A 21225-nucleotide genomic window follows, 5' to 3' on the forward strand; every position below is an offset into this window, starting at 1 on the left:
CCTGCAATGCTTTGATGCGACTTTGATCCCGAGAATGTAAAGTTATATCAAAGCTGCACTCAAAGTCGCACTCTAAATTATGCAACTTTGGGGTAGTACTTTGGAGTAGTGCAAACAGACTAAGGCTCAGTTTCCACTATTCACATGCCATTGATTTCAATGGCACCCTTTCCCATCTATGTGACTTTGAAAAGGTCCCTGCAATGCTTTGATGCGACTTTGATCCAGAGAGTGTAAAGTTGGATCAAAGTCACACTCCAAAGTCACACTCTAGCCTTAGGCTATATTTCCACTAGTGCGACTCTAGTGCGACTCCAAAGCTGTGCGATTTAGAGTGCGACTTTGAGTGCAGCTTTGATCCAACTTCACACTCTGGATTAAAGTCGCATCAAAGTAGTGCAGGCACCTTTTCAAAGTTGCATAGATGGGAATGTTTGCCTTTGAAATCAATGGGCTGTGACTTGTCATGTAACTTTATGTGTCCAAAGTCGCATGACAAGTTGGACTAGTGGAAACGGAGCCTTAAACTCATTTGTAGCTAACTTACTCACATGTAGCCATTGGCGTCCACAGAACTTTTTTCAGGGGGGGCATCATTTTAAGGTCACCCATGCTCCGCCCCTCGGTCAGAGACTGCAGACATAATACAGGATATGGTCAGAGACTGCAGACAAAGTACATATACATTACACCCCCCACACCCAGATACATTACATCCTAATACACACATATTACACCCAGATACATTACACCCCCTAAACACACAATCATTAGTATGGAGAACTCCCCTCCAATCAATTTCTATATTGCAAGCTTCAGATGACATTAGAGAGGATTAAATGGAATACTAACCCCAGAAAAGGCAGATGGAAGGCTCCAACAACTGCTGCACATGCCAAGCAGCTCAGATGAGGCTGGGGCCCCATGCAGTGGGTATTCTCGGGGGCCCCTATCTAGAAGGGAGCGCTGGGCCTCTCATACATGTCTAGGCAGAGCACACACAGACAGAAGTCCGAGGAGAGGATGTCACTTACCTGGTAGTAGAGCCCAACGTGCAGGGAGCGGCCTCTCGTAAGCCTCTGACTCAAGAGCCCCTGGTAGAGTAGACAGGGGTCAAGAGTGCAAAGGGACACAAGCACCTGGCTGGTAAGCTGGAGTAGAGGGCTTGATGCGGCTACTAGAAGGTGCACCGGGGTCCACGAAGGATACAGACAACAAGCCAGGAACTGAAGACAGTGGCACGGCACTTGTGAAGCAGGAGACAGGCAGGGTGATGCAGACCAGGTCAAACACAGGCGGACAGATCAGGTACCAAGGCAGAATCCAAAAGAGAAGTCCAGGCCGGGTCAGTTCATCAGGCGGGCAGTGATCAGAGTTAAAGGGAGAGCAGGAGCGAGTTCATTAATAGCCAGGATCAGGGGCAGGCAGCGAGCAGGAGTAGTCAGGGGAAGCCGGATCAGGTAACCAGAAGTAATCAGAGTATACAGGTAACAGGGAATTTTCAGGAACACGCTGTAGACTGGACAGCAAGATAGTGGGGAACCTGGCTTCTTTAAATAGGCTGTTTTGACGCCAAGTGATGTCACCGTACGTGCCCACAAAGCACGCCGCGCGTGCCAATGCACGCCGCCGCACACGCTCCGGACCGGGATTCCACTGGCACTGTTGCTGGTGGGCAATCTGCTGAGAAGTCTTTCTTGACAGGGGAGGAGGAGAGGAGATAAATTATTGACTCCCAACCATGGCCGTCTTTAATATTGATTGGAACCTGGGCAAAAATATTCTTGGGCCCCCCTCCATGCAGTTTTGTTTTTCTTTCTGTAGCACTACCCCTGTAGGAGCTGCTAGTTTAGGCCCCTTTCACACGGAAGGATAGAATGGTGCTTTCAGCTGCGGATTTTACTGCAGCTAGAAGCACACAATGCTTTCCTATGATACCCTTCACGCACTGCAGTTACCTGCGGTTTTGTAGAAAAAATTGAATTGAATGCATCCAGCTGTGATGTACCGCAACTATCGGCACATAACCACAGGCAACCGCAGTGCACTGTGTCAGCTGCGTTTGGTATGAATCTTGAGGGGGAACTCCATGCCAAATTTCAAATAAAAAAACGATATGAGTCCCCCCTCCAAGAGCATACCAGGCCCTTGGGTCTGCTATGGATTTTAAGGGGAACCCCCTTACGCCGAAAAAACGGCGTGGGGTCCCCCCAAGATCCATACCAGGCACTTATGCAAGCACGCAGCCCGGCTGGTCAGGAAAGGGGGTGGAGATGAGCGAGCGCCCCTTCTCCTTAACCGTACCAGGCCGCATGCCCTCAACATGGGGGTAGGTGCTTTGGGGCAGGGGTGAGCCCTGCGGCTCCCCCACCCCAAAACACCCTGTCCCCATGTTGATGAAGACAGGGCCTCTTCCCGACAACCCTGGCTGTTGGTTGTCGGGGTCTGCGGGCGGGGAGCTTATCGTAATCCGGGAGCCCCCAGATCTCGGCCCCCCCACCCTAGGTGAATGAGTATGGGGTACATCGTACCCTTACCCATTCACCTGGGGTAAAAAATGTAAAGAAAAAACACACTACACAGATTTTTAAAGTAATTTATTAGTCAGCTTCGGAGGCCTTCTTCCGACTTCTCCGCTCTTTCGTTCTGCCGGGGCCCCCGCTTTCTTTTTTATCTCTTTTACGAGCAGGGGCCCCGGGCTTCTTCGACGTCTTCTGCCGGGGGGTCCTGGTCTTCACCGCCATCTGGTTCTCTTCTGCCGGGGGCCCCCGCTTTCTACTTTAGCTTTTTTACGCACGGGGGGCCCCGGGTTTCTGTCGCCTTCTGCTGGGGGGGTGGTCCCGTCTTCGGCGCCATCTGGTTCTCTTCTGCCGGGGGCCCCGGGCTTCTGTCACCTTCTGCCTTCTTCTGCCTTCTTCTCTTCTTCGATGTTGACACATCGCTTCCTTGCGCTTTAATGCCGTGTGCGCGGCTCGCACTGATTTATATTGGCCTCTTATGACGTCACAGTTCCATCATGCTCCGGGTGGTGACGTCATAAGGGGACGGGGTCACCGGGTGACGTCATAAGAGGCCTATGTAAATCGGTGCAAGCCGCGCACACACCATTACAGTGGGAAGAAGCAATGTGTCGACATCGAAGAAGAGAAGAAGAAGGCAGAAGGCAACAGAAGCCCGGGGGCCCCACCGCTCGTAAAAGAGCTAAAGAAGAAAGCGGGGGCCTCCGGCAGAAGAAAACCAGACGGCAATAAAGACCGGGACCACCCCCCCCCGGCAGAAGACGACAAAAGCCTGGGGCCCCAGCTTGTAAAAGAGCTAAAGAAGAAATCGGGGTCCCCCGGCAGAAGAGAACCAGACGGCGGTGAAGACCGGGCAAACCCCCCCCCCCCCCCCCGGCAGAAGGCAACAGAAGCCCGGGGCTCCCCGCTTGTAAGAGAGCTAAAGAAGAAAGCGGGGGTTTGGGTAGGGGTACAATGTGCCCCATTCTCATTCACCTAGGGTGGGGGGCCAGGATCTGGGGGCCCCCTTATTAAAGGGAGCTCTCGGATTCCGATAAGATCCCCACCCGCAGACCCCGACAACCAAAGGCCAGGGTTGTCAGGAAGAGGCCCTGTCCTCATCAACACCTACCCCCCATGTTGAGGGGATGCGGCCTGGTACGGTTAAGGAGGGGGGGCTCGCTCGTCCCTACCCCCTTTCCTGACCGGCCGGGCTGCGTGCTCGGATAAGGGTCTGGTATGGATCTTGGGGGGGACCCCATGCCGTTTTTTCGGCGTACGGGGGTTCCCCTTAAAATCCATAGCAGACCCAAGAGCCTGGTATGCTCTTGGAGGGTGGAACCCATGCAGTTTTTTTATTTGAAATTTGGCATTGAGTTCCCCCTCAAGAGTCATACCAGACACAGTGCTTGGTATTGGCAGGGATCCAAGTCCGATCCCCGTTCAATATCGTGCCGTGGCTAAATGCAACCGCAGCCAATTGCACTGTACAAATGCAGCTGACTGCTGTGCCTGGAGTCTTGAATTTCAGGAGAACATAAACATGCTTTTAACTGCGGCAGAACAGACATCCGTGTGAAAGGGGCCTTAGATTGGGTTTTGCACGTTACCTCTAAGTTCGTTGTCTGGGGAAGAAAGTCTGTAGAAACTGCAATGTCCACACAAGATGTAAAACGTTCAACTGTTAGGTTTTATTTTTGCTGCATAAAACTTGTGAAGAAAGTGGAGAGTACAGAGAGAAGGGGAAGGTTCAGGTGAATACTGGAACTTAGGTATTTTTGTGCATTCTGTACCATGTACCTGAACCACCACTCTCTCCTGAGTGGGTATTGCTCACCCGGATAGACCCCATCACTTGGCCTAGCAGCCGGGATGATGCACGGACAGTATGAGAACAGTCTCTGCCACAGACCATCTGAGAATGAAAGATGGATAGTCAGGGATTCTCTGCCACAGGATTTAAGTCCCGAACATCCTGCCTTACAGCAAAAGATCCTTTAAGCCGATCCGGATGACTGTAAGACAAATTGAGTAGTGGATCCTTTTATAACGAAGTCACCAGGCCTATCCCGAGACATCAGCTTGCCTTGCCTGGTCTCCTCCAGGGCAAGTCCTCCCCCGGTTTCCTTCGTTAAGCAGCTCCCCCCACTTGTATGGACAGCTTGGGATCCCCTCTCGAATCATAGGCCCCAGCCAGCATAGCTGGGCCTACTCAATAGAGATGCAGCCTCGGACCAACGTGGTCTCGGGGCTGGAATCACACACATGTGCCTCGCACCAGGAGGGCCACGAGGCGAAGGACCATGAAAAACGGTGTCTACCCCTTAACCCCATGCACAGCGGGGCACCACTCCCACTGGGCTGCTGCCGAGAAGGGTCACTTAACACACCATGGTTTGCTTGTGTTCCAACATGGGCCTGAGGTGGTAACGCCACCAACAGCCAACAAGGGAAAATCCTACCAAGCATAACCATAGCCAGAACAGAGGCTAATTTAAATGGAATTCAACAAAGTCTGAGCCCACTATTGGCTCAGACGCCCTCTAAATTTAGAATAGCGCCCCAGTCATTGGGAGCAGGGTGCTACATTTCGATCAATGGCAATGCTGATTTTTACCGACTACCAATATAAAGAGGTGTTTCAACACTAGCCACCAATATAATAGGGGTTTACACAGACCACTAATGTAATAGAAGCATTCACAGTAGCCACCAATGTAAGGAGGGATTTACATTGACCACCAATGTACTTGAGACATTTAGCCTGCGTTCACATTTGTTTGTGTCGGGAACGCATGCAAAATCGCTTTCCTGACACCACAGAAACATGCTGCCTTTTAGCAGGTACACAGCAGTGCCATTAATTGTTAATGACACCCTCATGCATCTGCTGACATGTGCCTTTTCACTGTGTAATTTTGAAAAAGAGTTTGGGACTTTCTTGTAGCGCATTGAAATGAATGGGCTGCCATACCTATCACCTGCACCTACCACCCTGGGGTAGATTCAGGTAGCTGCGCTTTATGTTATGGCGGCGCAGCGTATTGTATTTACGCTACCCCGACGCAACTTACAGGAGCAAGTGCAGTATTCACAAAGCACTTGCTCCGTAAGTTGCGGCGGCATAGCGTAAATGGGGCCGGCGTAAGCCCGCGTAATTCAAACTTGAAAGGGGAGCGTGTTTTATGCTAATATGTGATGACCTGACGTGATTGCGCCGTCCGTGTACATATCCCAGTGTGCATTGCTTCAAATGACGTCGCAAGGACGTCATTGGTTTCGACGTGAACGTAAATTACGTCCAGCCCTATTCGCGAACAACTTACGCAAACGACGCAAAAAATTCAAATTTCGAAGCGGGAACGACGCCCATACTTAACATTGGCCGCGCCATCTAATAGCAGGAGCAATGTTACGCCGAAAAAGCCTTACGCAAACGACGTAAAAAATTACCGCCGGGCGCACGTACGTTTGTGAATCAGCATAACTAGGTAATTTGCATACTCTACGCCGAAAATGACGGGAGTGCCACCTAGCGGCCAGCGTGAGAATGCACCCCAATATACGACGGCGTAAGAGACTTATGCCAGTCGTATCTTAGGCTAATGTCGGCGTATCTTGCTTTCTGAATACAGAAAGAAGATACGCCGGCGCAGATTTGAATTTACGTGGCGTATCTATGGATACGCCGGCGTAAATTCTCTATGAATCCGGGCCCCTGTCAGTAAACCTTTGCAATCCTAAAACCCATGCTAAACTCTGCATCCAAAACCTCCCCCATCCTCTCCACTCCAATCCAATCCCCCTCTCCTTTAACTCTACCTGCCTCCTCTGCTCATTTTTGCACCCACCTTCCTTATCTCCATGCATCCCCTCCGTGCATCCCAAACTATAATTCCTTCTCTGCACACCCCACACTACCCTCCCCCACCAATTTGCTTACCTTTGCAGAACATGCTGATGGTACGCTTAATGACCACAGTTGTAGGCAGGACTTTCAAGCATGCCCCTTTATCTCCCCAGTGGACAGCATTCAGAATAGGTGATGGTGGATATGACCTCCGGGAGGCATTATATACATATGAATACTACTACCTCTATTTACATATGAATGCTGCCGACCCGCCCCTATTTAACTATGATTGCTGCCACTATGTACATATCAATGCCGGCATTTACATGTAAACACAGGGCCTGCAGGTGAGTCATCTGTACACAACAATAGGGCAGAGCTGGGTAGCATTAGTAACAGAATTTCACATTGAGATATCAGGACACATCACAGGACTAAAACCTCAAGGGAATTTAAACTGGGATAGTTGCCAAGTATGAGGCAGCTGCTTTGGGCCCCACAACAATGACAAGGCCCTACCTTAAAGACAGCCCTGGGACATGCAGCGCGGCTCCCCCAATTTGATATGCACACTTGCCTATAGGTAGCACCAGCCCTGCCAGGGGGGGCACTTGACCCCCCCTTGCCCCTACCTGCGGACGTCCATGCCTGTATGGTGACAACTCTGGGAGCTTCAGGACAGGGATCTCATTTATCATTCTCCCTAATGGGGGCATGATAAAGACCCATTTGTTGCAAAACAAAGAGGAATATTAACTGGACACTGCAATGATATACATGAAAGACACCATACAGACAGTATGCCTTTACTGCAACCATGAAACGCACCCATTTTCATGGAGCGAACTATATATTTTATTTTCTTTAAAAATATTAATATAGCATGCACATTAATCTAACAAAGTATATGTTCTTTCTTTCTGTTTGCTCCACTAGGAACCAGGTATGACTACAACAGAAATGCGCAAAAATGGTATGATACTGTTGGTGGCACTTACAAAGGATGGAGCTGCTCGTGGAGAGCTATATTGGGATGATGGAGATAGTCTGGACACATATGAGAGGGGAGACTACAGCCTGATTACATTTTCAGCTCAAGATGTAAGTCATATTTTAGAATAATGGCTCAGGTAGCTTTTGGTTCTGGTCAAAGACATAAAAAAAAGGCTGAATGCACGACTTAGATTTCAGAATCTCATGACAAGACTTATTTATGAGGTGTGTAGGCAGGGGAGGGCTGGCAGGGGGGGCAGGGTGGAAATCTCCCCCGGGCTGGTGACACTATGCACAGCCACCAGCCGCCACTACCAAATGCTGCTTTTGCAGAGCAGGAATATGCCTGCTGAAGCTCTGTTAACTCAGGTCACGGCCGCTGCTCACCGACCACTGTGCAGCCGTGCCTGTGTCAGCTCCGAGGTAGATGGCTGCAGAGCTGAGCTATGTCTCGTCTCACACATAGCTCAGCCTCAGTGCACACCAGTGCTGACATCCCCTTCTCTCTCGGCACAGACACGAGGAGAGATAGAGCTCATCTGCTCCTCCTACTTCTGAGTCTGCCCTGCCCACACTCCCCAGGGCATGTGTGGGCACTGGACAGGAAGTTTGAACCCAAAAAATCCTCCATCCTGGTAAGCTCTCCCTCTCTAGTCTCTCCTGCCTCCCAGTGTATAAAAAGGGGTGCTCTGTGGACTTTGTTAAAGGGGAGGGGGGAAGGCTTTGGTGAGCAGAGACCCTCTTTACACAATAATCCACAGCATGCACACTTAAATCAAGTTTCCCACTCCTTACATCAGATCTGATGTATATGGTGTCTGTGCGGACTCTGATGTATATGGGGTCTGTTCGGACTCTGATGTAAGGGGGGCCTCTGTGTGGACTCTGATGTAAGGGGGGGGCTCTGTGCGGACTCTGATGTAAGGGGGGGCTCTGTGCGCACTCTGATGTAAGGGGGGCTCTGTGCGCACTCTGATGTAAGGGGAGGCTCTGTGCGGACTCTGATGTAAGGGGAGGCTCTGTGCGGACTCTGATGTAAGGGGAGGCTCTGTGCGGACTCTGATGTAAGGGGAGGCTCTGTGCGGACTCTGATGTAAGGGGAGGCTCTGTGTGGACTCTGATGTAAGGGGAGGCTCTGTGCTGACTCTGATGTAAGGGAAGGCTCTGTGCTCCCCTGTGTGTGGGCGAGGCCAACTCTCCCTGCACATGGGGGTACCTTTGTCATGCACATGCTCACCAATCCTCGGGACCAGGCGGGGACCACGGTCATTGGGGAATCAAACATTAAGGCAGCTCCCCAACTTAGAGATGAGCTGTAACACTGTGTGCAGTAATAGAAGTACAGAGCTCCTCTGAAAGGGCTGTTCCCTGCCACTTCACATTATTACTTGATGTATGTTTGCCTGAGGAGGGGCGCTGATTAGCCCACATCCTCTCCATCAGTACAGTGTACTTCTGTTACCTCACTCGCATAACAGAATGGGGTCCAGCCTTGCACCTAGCAAAGACCTAATATATGCACTTATTAACTCCTTCACTCCCATACCTATGTGACCAGGTCATGGATCTCCGTAATGCAGTTTCCGTGCCGGTTGCTACTGGAAACCAACTACTAGGGAGGGAGCTGGAACGTCAAGCCCCTCACTGCCGAAGTACCTTAGAAAACACAAAAATATTCCAGCGCAAAAAAAATTCGACCTATATGGTATCAACCAGAGATGAAAACCAAAAATGGGATTGCAATTATTGAAAAATGTTAAGAAAATTTAAAAAAAATGTTATTGGACAGACCCAGTTCATACACAGTACAATGTAATTGGTCTGCTAATGCAATATTTGTTGTAAACCTTGTGTACAATATGAACAGGACTCAGTCCCAACTTGGAGAGAATAGTTGAGCCTTGGAGACCTTCTAGTCTGTGGGTAAACAGTTTATTCAAACAGCAAATGAAAAACCAAATAATTGCTAAAATCAATGGCCCAGATTCTCGTAGATGGGCGTAAATTTGGGCGGGCGTAACGTATCTGATTTACGTTAAGCCGCCGCAAGTTTTTCAGGCAAATGCGTTATTCACAAAGCACTTGCGTGTAAAGTTGCGGCGAGGTAACGTAAATCACCCGGCGGAATTCAAATTCGGCGGGTAGGTGGCGTGTATCATTTAAATAAAGCGCGTCCCCGCGCCGAACGAACTGCGCATGCACCGTCCCTAAAAAATCCCAGAGTGCATTGCTCTAAATGACGTCGCAAGGACGTCATTGGTTTTGACGTGGACGTAAATTACGTCCAGCACCATTCACGGACGACTTACGCAAACGACGTAACTTTTTAAATTTTCGAAGCGGGAACGACAGCCAAACTTAACATTGACTGCGCCTCATAGACCCAGGGGCAACTTTACGCCGGGAAAAGCCTAACGTAAATGTTGTAACTTTACTGCGTCAGCCGCGCGTACGTTTGGGAATTCGCGTATCTAGCTAATTTGCATACTCGACGGGGAAATCAACGGAAGCGCCACCTAGCGGGCAAAAAAAATTTTGCAGTTAAGATCCGACGGCGTAAGAGACTTACGCCTGTCGGATCTAAGGGATATCTATGCGTAACTGATTCTAAAAATCAGTCGCATAGATATGACGGCGCTAGGCAGAGATACGACGGCGTATCTGGAGATGCGCCGTCGTATCTCTTTTGAGAATCTGGGCCAATGTATCTTAAAACCACCAGTAAGGTGGTGTGTGCAGCAATAAATATACAGCTGGAGGAAGAAGAATTACAGACCTGGATGGGTCAGTCCTAGAGAAACTCCTGGCCAGGATGGTGGATGGAATGTGGGGCTATCTATTGGGTGGAAGCACAGGAGCCTCAAGAAGCCGCCCTCAGGAAGGGATGTGCTCGGACCGCTCAGAGATTCCGTTGCCATGGCACAATGTCTCGCAGGCTGACATGGATGCTGGCGGTGCCTCCCTGTCTCTCTCGTCTGGTGGAGAAGCCGGGGAGGTAGCATGTGCCGTCCACTTGCAGGGTCAGCAATGATCATGCCGGAAGAAGCCGGGAAGATTGCATGAGCCATGGCAATGAACTGACTAAAACCAAACTGAACCAAATGACAACCTCTTCTGGGGCTGTCCAGCATGGAGTTGTGACTAGGGCATCACAACACGTTTCAGGGCCACGCCCCTTTCTCAAGTTCACACTTCATGACTGGTTACATTGTTACTTGAACTAATGCCATTACTAGTAAAAAGATAATAATAAAAATGCCATAAATATCTTTCCCCTATTTTGTAGACGCTATAACCTTTGCGCAAATCAATCAATATATGCTTATTGTGATTTTTATTACCAAAAATATGTAGAAGAATACATATCGACCTAAACTGAGGAAAACATTTTTGCTTTTTTTTTTTAAATGGGGATTTTTATTATAGCAAAAGGTACAAAATATTTTTTTTTTTTTTCAAAATTGTCGCTCTTCTTTTGTTTATAGCACAAAAAATTAAAACCGTAGAGATGATCAAATACCACCAAAAGAAAGCTCTATTTGTGGAAAAAAAATTGTTTGGGTATAGCATTGCACGACAGTTAAAGCGACGCAGTGCCGTACTGCAAAAAATGGCCTGGTCATTGAGCAGCCAAATCTTCCGGGGCTGAAGTGGTTAAGTTTAAATCAGCTTAATTTATTTTATGTGCATCAAAACAAAAAGGTGTGCATACTCTTAGGCCCCGTACAGACGACCGAACATGTCTGCTGAAACTGGTCCGCGGACCAGTTTCAGCAGACATGTTCGGTCGTCTGTACAGCCGAGCGGACAGGATTCCAACGTACATTTGCCCGCCGGGCCTTTTTCGAGCGGGCAAATATTTCTAAACATGTTTAGAAATATGCCCACTGGAATCCTGTCCGTCGGACATGTTCGGTCGTCTGTAAAGACCTACTGTACATGTCCGAGTGGCCGCCATCCCTCGCATGCGTCGAATGACTTCGACGCATGCGTGGAAGCATTGAACTGCCAGGGCCGCGCACGTCGCCGCGTCATCGTCGCGGCCTCGTCGCCGCGTATCGAGTACGCGCGGATTTCTGTATGATGGTGTGTACAGCCATCATACAGAAATCTCCGGGCAGACATGTACGCCGAAAACGGTCCGGCGGACCGTTTTCATCATACATGTTTGCCCGTCTGTACGAGGCCTTACGGTTAACTTTCTTTGGAAGGCAGCCATAGCACAGAAAAGCCTGTCATCTGCCAGCACGCTGTAGAGAAGGAAATGTGCTCTCTATGTGGAAGTAGTTGTCTCTTTGCAGAGGTCTGACACACCCTCTGTATTATACCCATTAGGCTACTTTCACACTGAGGCGCTTTGTAGGCGCTATATCGCTAAAAATAGTGCCTGCAAAGCGCCCTGAAAGAGCCTCTTTTACGCCAGTGTGAAAGCCCGAGGGCGGTTTTAACCCCTTTTTGGCCGCTAACAGTGTTTAAAGCTAGCTAGCGGCTGAATAGCACTGCAAAAACAACAGTTTACCTCGAACGCACCCGCGCTGGAAGTGAAAGTAGCCTTATAGTTCTGAAATCAGAAAGGCACCTTGCTGATTGGACAGCTCTCCCCATGACTTAGCAGGGGGTGTGTTGGAAGAAAGACCCCTTTTTTTACATACAGAGAGCAAGGGTCATTCTCTACAGCATGCTGGCAGGGGACATGGCTTTTGTACTCAAGTTGTGGCTGCTTTCTGAAAAAAATAAACTGGCTTAGAACTAGGGATGGGCAAACTGTTTGGCCCTAGCGTGAGTTGGGGCTAAACATTTACCTGTTCGCTGAATACTCGAATTTTCAGTGTGTCCGCCCCGACAAACACCCGGCAATACACTGAGCACTGCCCGGTGTATTCTGTGCCCTGATTGGGCAAAACTTTGCCCAATCAGGCCGCAGTGTACGCTGGTTGTTGAAGAGCAGGGCTGGGAAGCCAGCTGCGGCATCCTTAAAGGGATTGTAAAGGTTTGTTTTTTATTTTCTAAATAGGTTCCTTTAATCTAGTGCATTGTTGGTTCACTAACCTTTTGCTTCGATTTCCCTTCTAAATGTTTTTTTCTTTGTCTGAATTTCTCACTTCCTGTTCCTCCTCAGTAAGCTGTTTTGGCTGACTTGCCCCCATGGATGATGGGGGCGAGCTTACTGAGGAGAAACAGGAAGTAAAAAATTCAGACAAAGAAAAAAAACATTTAGAAGGGAAATCAAAGCAAAAGGTAAGTGAACCAACAATGCACTAGCTTAACCGCTAGCCGACCAGCCGCCACAGTTATACGGCGGCAGGTCGGCTGCACGAGATCACGTAGCTATACGTCATCTTGCTGAAAACCGATAATTAAATATTTCCGCGCTAGGACTGAAAGTTAAACGCTGCTGCCTCCCCGTGGGTACCCTCAGGTGAGAGTCAGTGATTGTAAATAATATTAATAATCAGGGAAATTGACGCTGCTAGCCTGGTACTAGACTATAGTTCGCTGGGTTGTGGACAAGTATGTGATCCGATAAATGATGTTGGGTTCCATCCTGTGGTTAGCTCATATGTAGAGCCACCATTAGGATGTGAGGTCCCCCTTTTTATTGATGTGCAGTATATAACCGCATGATCCTGTGCTAGTGTGATGACCCTGTGTGTACTCCACAAAACCAAAGAAAAAAGTGTTTGTAGAAAATAAATAGAAAATGCGAGAAGAACAGTGGAAGAAGGGTAGTCAATATTTGGCTACCCTGGTAACTGTGTGTGATAAAACAGATCAACGTGTCAATTTCAGTTGGGCCTCTAGGTGTCCGCCCTGTGTCTGGTTAAAGACCTAAATTAACCACTTATGTGAACCAATAGATATGATCAATCCATATAAAAAAGAAAAAGAAAACAAACCATAAAAATTGTGTGTGTATGTGACAAACCAACGTGCAACCCTATTGGAGAGGTATGTCACTATCCGTGGTTTATGGCTCCTGTCTGTATCATGTGTCAAACATATGGAAAATTACTAATGCATAGTATAAATAATTTCAATATAAACTAAATATGATTTCATCAAACATCAAACAATTAAAGTGCTCTGTGCTGGTGATTCCTCTGCTGAGGTATGTGCTAATCTGTGAACCCCTCAAATTAGGTATAATCTGGTTTATATCAAAGGTGTATCAAACATTACATTAAGTTTCCCCTTGGTTGTCAAACCCGTGGTTTGTGATCCTAATCAGGGTATTTGCTACTTCTTATTGCTCAGACTTATACTTCAAAGAGGTATGCCAATATTTAAAAATTAACCGTCAAAGTCTTAATTAAGGATTCCAAATAAAGCAAAAAACAGTAACAAAAAACAATGCAGTCCTCAATTCAGGCTATATAAGCAGTGCGATCCACAGCAGGGTCATATAATTATTCCTTATCCTCCTGCCAGCATTTCTCCCGTATCCCCTCTCTGGCGTGGCTCACGATCCCCCCTATTGGGTCCCCACTCACCGGACAGATGTCCCCTCAAGGGGGTGTAGAGCTTGCCTGAATAAGCTTCAGTGAGCTATCTGATGTCAGGTGGTTACCTCTCCTGTTTTGTTCGGTCTGGTGTGGGATGGCGTCTTCCCCGTGTGCCGTGCCTTATCTCATAAGGTGATGGTTGTATAAAAAATAAAGAAAATCCACATAGAGTAGTACGGTCGGTGCTTGGTGATCAGCTTTAATGCAGAAAGATCAGACCAAGTACAAAATGGTTAAAAATACTAAAAGTAAAAAAACACAAAGCAAAATAAAATAAAAACCGTTCTGCTGCTAACGGTAGGTGTAAGACAATGTCCAGTCCGCCGCCTCGTTATGCACTTTCCGGGTCTAATTCTGATGGAACAGTCCAGCGGGGTATACCGCAGCACGTGTGGCTGTTTGCGCTCCACGGCTCTGAGGTCCGTACCCGGAAGTGTCTGCTGGCGGTGCGTGCGTGTGACGTGACAGAGGCTAAGTCACCTGACTAGTTTCGTCAAATAGGACTTTTTCAAAGGCGATAGCCATCCTTCACTTCTCACTAAGTTTTGTATATTACTCGGCAGCCAATTCCCTCCTATCAGGGAGTGGCTGTGTCCCTATGGTCAAATCAAAGCGCTGAGATCTAATACGGGGGGCGTATTTGCTGGATACGTGGCAATTGGATTTTATTTAGTTGGTCAGCTAATTCAGCTATATATTTAACCCATGAGTGGGACTTTACATACTATATGTTGCAATCTGTGCGCCTGTACATCATATATGCTGATGTAGGTATACATTTGGTTAAACAGGTGATTGGATGCCGGCTAGTATACCGATTCATTAGTCAGCATATAATTTAATAAGACATGTTAAATCATACAGACCCCTCTGTCAAGCTGTTACCTCATGTTTTGCAGGTTACACTTGTATGCTTTTGAGTGTAATTTGTTCTAGTGTACCTGCTGTATCAGGAGCAGCTTGTGTTATTTAAGAACTAAGGGTGGTAATGCACTTTGGGTATACAAGTGAATACTCTATGAGGATGAGAGAAATATCTGTATATATAGAAAGATGAAACATGGATGAGAGGAAATATATATATGTGGTAAATTTCTGTAGATGAAACTATTATTCAGGTAACCCCTGTTGTAAAAAATCCTGAATCTGATGTTAGGCTAATTCTGATTGCAGCATGGGCTGATTCTAAACACTACTAAGAATTATCTTTTTAAATGAAAGTGTGGGGTTATACAATTATTCTTAAACCTAGCCCAGAATTTCAGGAGGACGTTTGTTGAAATGTGCATCTCATAGGCGCCCCATGGTGAACTTGGATATCCCCTCTGCATTCCCCCTCACCATGCGCCTCCCCAGCTGCACAAATAAACAAACAAATAATACAAGTGAGCTCTATTTTTTAAGTTCTGCACTCCCACTTGTTCATTTTTTTTTATTTTTTTTTTATGTGTTAGAACCCCCTTAGAAAAATGTGGGGGTGAAAAAACTGGCGTATGAACTCAAGATAAAGGTGGATATAGGTGGGACAGGCTGTGTCCAAAAAGTTTTCACAAGAATATTTTACTGCGGTGGTAGTTGAATTAAGCTTAATATTATTTCATCTGACTTCTACTGGATTTGTTTGAATCCAATTATTAGTCGACTAGAGTCCAATATCACAACTGGAATCCTATGTTTTATATGATCTATTCCCTGTATAATGATAGTGCCGAAGAAACTGTCATCCAATCTTCATATTATTATTGCAGGTGCCAAAAATTCTTCTAGATTTCCAAGGCCTAGTAGTTAGATATGTAACAGTTAAGGTCGATGTCTAAGTTCATTCCTTTTGGTGCCAACGATCCCAGCCTGTAAATCCATTCGGTTTCGTTCTGTGAGATTTGTATTTTTCTATTTCCTCCTCTCCAGTGATCTTGTACTGTATCTATACCGTAGAATATCATTTGGGAAGGGTCTCTATTATGAGCTTCGCTAAAATGTTTAGACAAGCTATGATATGGGAACCCTTTGCGGATGTTTTTTATATGTTCCCTAATCCGAACTCTTAGGGGTCTTGTGGTCCTACCCACATATTGCAATTTGCAGGGACATTCAACAACATATGTCACGTGCGTGGTGTTACAAGTTATGAGTTTTCTAATGCGATATTCTTTATGGTAAGTATTTGATGTAAAAGTGAGGCGTCTGCGAATTTGTTTTTTACTCTTTTTACAGGGGAGGCATCTCTGACATCTGTAAAATCCTTTTAATTCCAGGCACAGTTCCACAGATTTTGGTGGATTCACCACATTATGTACTAATTGATTCCTCAAGGTGGGTGCCTTCCGATAGATGAAATGTGGTTTGTTGGGTAGAATTTTTGCTAATGTAATGTCCTCTTTGAGAATGGGCCAGTATTTATTCATAATTGTTTCCAGTTGCCGGTGTTGGTTACTGTACCCTGTTATAAAAGCTGTGTCATACGAATTTCTCTTAGATTTTGGATTCGGATTAAGTAATGTTGCTCTATCCATATTTCGTATGTTTTCTTTTAGTTTCAGTAATGGTAGGTGTTGATAGCCTTTCTCTTCAAACCTTTTGAGTAGCACATCCGCTTGTATGTCAAAGTCTTCAACTCTGTGGCAATTTCTCCTTATTCTAAGGAGTTGGCCCTTTGGGATGTTTGATATCCACTTACTATGATGGCAGCTCGATGTGGGTATATATCCATTTCTGTCTGTTTGCTTGAAGTATGTCTTAGTACATAATGTTCCCTCATTCTTGAAGAACTCCAGATCTAGGTACTCGATAATTTCCCTGTGCCATTTGCCTGTAAATCTGATGTCAAAACGGTTCTGGTTAAGTTGTTGCATAAAGGATTCAAGTGTGTCAGATGATCCTTCCCATAGGATGATGATATCATCTATATATCGCCTGTATAGATTCATTTGTGGGATGTGTTGATTATAGATGTACTGTTGTTCCCACATATCCATGAATAGATTTGCGACGCTTGGGGCATAGCGAGCCCCCATCGCTACTCCCCTTGTTTGCACGTAATATTCTTTATTGTACCAAAAATGGTTGTTCTGCATTGCTAGTTGGAGTCCCTCTAAAACGTGGATATGCAATTAGCGGACCTCCAGATGTTGCAGAACTACAAATCCCATGAGGCATAGCAAGACTCTGACAGCCACAAGCATGACACTCAGAGGCAGAAGCATGATGGGACTTGTAGTTTTGCAACAGCTGGAGGTCCACTAATTGCATATCCCTGCTCTAAAACATAGCAAATTTGTTCCTGTCTCATGTCGGATTTTCCATGTAGCGCTTCTTCTACACCCTTGAGGCCATCTGCTTGGTTTATGCTGGTATACAATGATTCTACATCTATAGTAGCGAGTAGGAGATTTTCTGTATTGTTAATGTTTTGAAGTTCTTTAATCAATTGGGTGCTGTCTTTCAGGTGAGATCTCCCCTGGGACACTATTGGTTTCAAGTGCTGGTCGAGGTATTCACCTAATCTAGAAAAGATCGAATTTATGCCGCTAATGATGGGCCTGCCAGGCGGGTTAGCTTGTCGTTTGTGAATTTTTGGTACTTGGTATATAACAGGTGTTTTAGTGGCTTCAGTCACCAGATACTCAGATTCCTTTTTTGTCAGAATATCCATATCTCGGCCCTTCTTGACAAAGGTCCTGAGTAGTTTCTCATACTGGAATTTTGGATTTCCTTTTAGTTTCTTATATGTTCCTTCCACCTTCAGTAAATTTTCCATTTCTTGTTCATAATCTTTAATATTTAAAATCACAAGCCCCCCCCCCCCCTTTATCTGCTGGTCTAAAGACCACTCCCTTCTTCTTAGAGATTTCTTTAATAGTTTTCCAAGTGTTTCGTGTATGTTTCTTTCCTTTATTTCCAATCTGCTTTATTTCTTGTTCCTCCATTTTTTTGAAAGCTGACACACATTGGTTTCCTTTTGTTTGTGGGTTATAGACAGAGCGATTTTTGAGCTTAGTTTGTTTATAGATGGATTGTTGTTGTATTGTTTCATTAGGGTTAAGGGTAAAATGTTTCTTCAGATTTAGTTTCCTTAGGAATTTTTGGAGATCGATATACGTGTTAAAGTGATCCAAATTTTTCTCCGGGGCATATTTGAGTCCCAAATCAAGCACCTTCAGTTCTTCATCGGAAAAAATGGCATCACTCAAATTATAAATTCCTTGGCCTAATATTCTCGCTGTCTTTTTCTTCTTGCCACCTCTCTTCCCTCTTGGTCTTCGGTTCTTTCTGTAGTCCAATCTTCCGTTGTTGTATTCCTGTCCCATTGTGGCATTCTCCCTTGTCTCCCCTGAGGGTCTTGAGTATGTTGACGTATCTGATATCCTGCTCCTTCCTGTACTCTCTATATGTCTCGTGGAGTCCCTTGTTCGCCAGTTTGCCCTCGTTGCTTCCACGTATGTCCTCTCCAGTTTGGATTTTTGTAAGAGGGTCTGGTTTGCCATCTTCCTGGCGGCCTGTCTTGAAAGTTGGCCCTCTGAAAACCCCTGTTATCCCTTTGATTGGTTCTTTGGCGTGTTCCAGCATTCATTCTGACATCTTGTTCTCTTTCATAGGGGCTTCTGTTTCTTCTGGGGGTGTTGATTCGTTGGTAATTAGGGTTTCTGGAGTGTCTTGGTGTATTATTTCCTGCTCCTCTGTGTGGACTTCTTTGTTCTCTATATCTGGTAGAGTGGGATGGATTTGGGGAGCGGTGTCCCCTTGGCGGGGGTGTCTGAAATCTTAATATAGGACGGCTAAATTCTTCCTCACTGTTGAATTCCTCACTATCAGCCTCGGAGCTTTCTTCTGTGCATAATTCATCTATGTCTATAAGTTGTTCATCTTCTGTTTGCCATTTGTATACCTTGTTCATTTTGTAATCAGTAATATCCCGTTTGAATTTTTTCTGTTTTTTTGTTTGAATTTCTAGATCATATTTTTTAATCGACTCTTGTAGTTGTAATTCTTTTTCTTTATAGTCTGGTTTTTCCACAAAAGGTAGTAGTGAGTTCTTTAATTCTACTATATGAGCCTCTATCCCCTTCAGCTTGAACTGCCTTCTTTTTATGATGACCTGTAAAAGTTCCCCTTCATTTTTATTAAAAAACTGGTACCACTTTTCGGTTAGGGCCGGTTCGGTCAGATGATCATTAGGGTGAATATCCCACCTTAGTCTCCTCGGGGTAATTTTTTCTCGGACATAGGTTTCCAGGGTGGCTATGTCCCACCACACACGTAGTTGTTTCTCTAATGAGTGTTTGAGTTGCCTTAATAATCCATCCATGTCTTGCCTGGTAGTTACCTGTTCCTGGTTGAAAATCCCTCCTACGTCTATATTCCTGTTGCCCATGTACCCGAAAATGTCCATGTCTGCAGAATAGTTACACGCTGAGGTGTATTTGTTGAAAACCGATAATTAAATATTTCCGCGCTAGGACTGAATGTTAAACGCTGCTGCCTCCCCGTGGGTACCCTCAGGTGAGAGTCAGTGATTGTAAATAATATTAATAATCAGGGAAATTGGCGCTGCTAGCCTGGTACTAGACTATAGTTCGCTGGGTTGTGGACAAGTATGTGATCCGATAAATGATGTCGGGTTCCTTCCTGTGGTTAGCTCATATGTAGAGCCACCATTAGGATGTGAGGTCCCCCTTTTTATTGATGTGCAGTATATAACCGCATGATCCTGTGCTAGTGTGATGACCCTGTGTGTACTCCACAAAACCAAAGAAAAAAGTGTTTGTAGAAAATAAATAGAAAATGCGAGAAGAACAGTGGAAGAAGGGTAGTCAATATTTGGCTAGGAACCCGACATCATTTATCGGATCACATACTTGTCCACAACCCAGCGAACTATAGTCTAGTACCAGGCTAGCAGCGCCAATTTCCCTGATTGTTAATATTATTTACAATCACTGACTCTCACCTGAGGGTACCCACGGGGAGGCAGCAGCGTTTAACATTCAGTCCTAGCGCGGAAATATTTAATTATCGTTTTTCAACAAATACACCTCAGCGTGTAACTATTCTGCAGACATGGACATTTTCGGGTACATGGGCAACAGGAATATAGACGTAGGAGGGATTTTCAACCAGGAACAGGTAACTACCAGGCAAGACATGGATGGATTATTAAGGCAACTCAAACACTCATTATAGAAACAACTACGTGTGTGGTGGGACATAGCCACCCTGGAAACCTATGTCCGAGAAAAAATCACCCCGAGGAGACTAAGGTGGGATATTCACCCTAATGATCATCTGACCGAACCGGCCCTAACCGAAAAGTGGTACCAGTTTTTTAATAAAAATGAAGGGGAACTTTTACAGGTCATCATAAAAAGAAGGCAGTTCAAGCTGAAGGGGATAGAGGCTCATATAGTAGAATTAAAGAACTCACTACTACCTTTTGTGGAAAAAACAGACTATAAAGAAAAAGAATTACAACTACAAGAGTCGATTAAAAAATATGATCTAGAAATTCAAACAAAAAAACAGAAAAAATTCAAACGGGATATTACTGATTACAAAATGAACAAGGTATACAAATGGCAAACAGAAGATGAACAACTTATAGACATAGATGAATTATGCACAGAAGAAAGCTCCGAGGCTGATAGTGAGGAATTCAACAGTGAGGAAGAATTTAGCCGTCCTATATTAAGATTTCAGACACCCCCGCCAAGGGGACACCGCTCCCCAAATCCATCCCACTCTACCAGATATAGAGAACAAAGAAGTCCACACAGAGGAGCAGGAAATAATACACCAAGACACTCCAGAAACCCTAATTACCAATGAATCAACACCCCCAGAAGAAACAGAAGCCCCTATGAAAGAGAACAAGATGTCAGAATGAATGCTGGAACACGCCAAAGAACCAATCAAAGGGATAACAGGGGTTTTCAGAGGGCCAACTTTCAAGACAGGCCGCCAGGAAGATGGCAAACCAGACCCTCTTACAAAAATCCAAACTGGAGAGGACATACGTGGAAGCAACGAGGGCAAACTGGCGAACAAGGGACTCCACGAGACATACAGAGAGTACAGGAAGGAGCAGGATATCAGATACGTCAACATACTCAAGACCCTCAGGGGAGACAAGGGAGAATGCCACAATAGGACAGGAATACAACAACGGAAGATTGGACTACAGAAAGAACCGAAGACCAAGAGGGAAGAGAGGTGGCAAGAAGAAAAAGACAGCGAGAATATTAGGCCAAGGAATTTATAATTTGAGTGATGCCATTTTTTCCGATGAAGAACTGAAGGTGCTTGATTTGGGACTCAAATATGCCCCGGAGAAAAATTTGGATCACTTTAACACGTATATCGATCTCCAAAAAATCCTAAGGAA

General features: G+C 45.9%; 1 protein-coding gene across 3 annotated transcripts in view; it reads left to right on the forward strand.

Moving 5' to 3' along the window:
* The window catches only part of LOC120919333 (lysosomal alpha-glucosidase-like), a 258842-nt gene that overhangs the window by 211749 nt on the left and 25868 nt on the right, over positions 1–21225 (forward strand). For all 3 annotated transcript variants that reach the window (XM_040331444.1, XM_040331445.1, XM_040331446.1), the window contains exon 18: positions 7288–7452. In XM_040331444.1, the coding sequence (XP_040187378.1) occupies positions 7288–7452 (165 nt within the window). The remainder of the gene's footprint in view (positions 1–7287; positions 7453–21225) is intronic.

This window comes from Rana temporaria, chromosome 12 (assembly GCF_905171775.1).
Source record: "Rana temporaria chromosome 12, aRanTem1.1, whole genome shotgun sequence".
Lineage (NCBI taxonomy): Eukaryota > Metazoa > Chordata > Amphibia > Anura > Ranidae > Rana > Rana temporaria.